Source organism: Sphaeramia orbicularis, chromosome 8 (assembly GCF_902148855.1).
Source record: "Sphaeramia orbicularis chromosome 8, fSphaOr1.1, whole genome shotgun sequence".
Classification (NCBI taxonomy): domain Eukaryota; kingdom Metazoa; phylum Chordata; class Actinopteri; order Kurtiformes; family Apogonidae; genus Sphaeramia; species Sphaeramia orbicularis.
Window position 1 is genome coordinate 2114323 of NC_043964.1, and position 2500 is coordinate 2116822.

General features: G+C 37.3%; 1 protein-coding gene across 1 annotated transcript in view; it reads right to left on the reverse strand.

The window, feature by feature from the left end:
• LOC115424097 (uncharacterized) overlaps positions 1–1585 on the reverse strand; it is an 8984-nt gene extending 7399 nt beyond the window's left edge. Inside the window, exon 1 of the mRNA XM_030141200.1 lies at positions 1582–1585. Within this exon, the coding sequence (XP_029997060.1) occupies positions 1582–1585 (4 nt within the window). The remainder of the gene's footprint in view (positions 1–1581) is intronic.
• Positions 1586–2500: the final 915 nt, after the last annotated feature.

The following is a 2500-nucleotide window of genomic DNA, read 5'->3' on the forward strand; positions in this document are numbered from 1 at the left end:
TTAAAGAGATTAAAGAGGTTCAAGAGGTTAAAGAGGTTAGAAAGAAGTTAAAGAGGTTAGAAAGAAGTTAGAGGTTAAAGAAGTTAAAGAGGTTAAAGAGCTTAAAAAGGTTAGAAATGGGTTAAAACGGTTAGAAAGAAGTTAAAGAGGTTAGAGAGGAGTTAAATGGTTAGAACGGGGTTGATGCAGTTCAGTTTAATTCAGTTCATATAAACAGGACTGTATTTAATAATGAAACCATTTGTATTTACTCTGTCCAAATGAGTTCAGTGACAGTAATTCATGTGTTTGGATTCACTGCCTTTACTGGAAACAAACGTCTGTAAAAAACAGACCATTACAGCAGTTAGAAAGAAGTAAAAGAGGTTAGAAAGAAGTAAAAGAGGTTAGAAAGAAGTAAAAGAGGTTAGAAAGAAGTAAAAGAGGTTAGAAAGAAGTAAAAGAGGTTAGAAAGAGGTTAAAGAGGTTAGAACGGGGTTAATTCAGTTCAGTTTAATTCAGTTTAATTCAGTTCAGTTTAATTCAGTTCATATCAACAGGACTGTATTTAATATTTAAACCATTTGTATTTACTCTGTTCAAATGAGTTCAATGACAGTAATTCATGTGTTTGGATTCACTGCCTTTACTGGAAACAAACGTCTGTAAACAAAAAAAAAAAAACAGGACATTACAGCAGTTAGAAAGAAGTTAGAGGTTAGAAAGAAGTTAAAGAGGATATATATTTGTTATGTATGATTTAGGGAAAAGGGGTAGGATTAAATAAGGTTACCTTCTTCCAAGTCCTTTTCGGATATGTTAAGAATACTTAAATTATATGAAGTATTTCTTTTGTACAGTAGTATGAAGTTCTTTCTTTTTCGTATGATTTTATTCTTCTGCTGATTATTTGCTATGGATATTTGCTTTTGTTGTTGTTTGTATTGTGTTTTTGCCCAAAATAAACCATTTATGCATGTATGTATGTATGTATGTATGTATGTATGTATGTATGTATGTGTGTATGTGTGTGTGTATGTACAGTTGAGGACAAAATGATTACCCCCCCTATGAAATTTTAAGTTTCTTCAAGATTTTCGTAAGTACTTTTTTAACAGAGTAAGGAATTTTCAACATAGCATTTCTGAACATACTAGTTTTCTTTAGAAGGCACAAATTATTTATATTTGCACACCAAAACAGCATTATTTAGAAAAAAACTAAAATAACCAGGGACATTATTATTAGCCCCCTTTAAGAAATGACCATTTATTAAGTCATGGCACAAACCACTTTTGTGCAATGAGGTGCTGTAACTTCACAGGTGATGTGTTTAAAAGTGATCAGGTGTATCAAGTGATTTCACTGAACATTTAAGTTAAAACATGGTATACACAAGTTAAAACATGGTATACACGGAGGCGGTCTCGCGATATTATATCGCGAGAAGTGGAAAGTGTCGCCTGTGTCTGTTCCTGCATCCACCTCTTTTGAATGCATCGCATGTCATCTGTCTGGACCAACTCCCACCACAATTGCAGCTGTTCACCGTCCCCCTAAACCAAACAATAATTTCTTAAATGACTTTGCTGCTGTTCTCACCCATCTATCCACTCTCTCACCAAACACAATACCACTGGGAGACTTCAACATACACATGGACAATACCAATGACCTTCTCACCAGAGACTTTACATCCTGTCTAGAGAGTTTTGGATTTCAGCAGCATACCCACGTTCCTACACATTCTAAAGGACACATTTTGGACTTAATCTGTTGCTCTGGTGTCTCCCCTCTGGACTGTGCAGCAGATGAACTTCCCATCTCTGACCACTTTCTCCTCTCATTCAATGTAAAACTCACACTTTCCATCACTAAGCTTCCCCGTATCATCACATTCCGTAAAATCAGGGACATTAACATTGACTCTCTCTCATCCAGTATCGACTCCCTCATGAACACTATCCATCCATCCAACCCTGAAGATCTGGTTTCATATTACAACACAAGTCTCCACAGCATCCTTGACTCCCTCGCTCCACTAAAAACCAGATCTGTCTCCTTTTCTGTCTCTGCTCCCTGGTTTACACCTGAACTTCGGCGTATGAAAGCTGAAGGTCGACGACTCGAGCGGCTCTTCAGAAAAACTGGACTGGCTGTTCATAAAGAAATGTATTTCTAGCCATATTAAGCATTACAAGGACTGCACTGCCAAATCCAAATCCAACTATTACACCAATATAATCTGTTCAAATGAAGGTAACACCAAGTCACTGTTCTCACTGCTCAACAATATCACTAAACCCCCGGATTCTTTACCCTCTCACCTGCACACAACCGCATTCTGTAATTCACTCATCTCCTTTTTTTATTAGCAAAATCCAGAAGATCCATCTCAACCTCGGTTCAAACTCCTCCACCGTCACACCTGAACCTCATCCACCCACACACTCACTATCCTCCTTTGACCTCCCCTCCCTTGATGAAATATCAGAACTTATCCATAAGTCCAAGCCGTCCA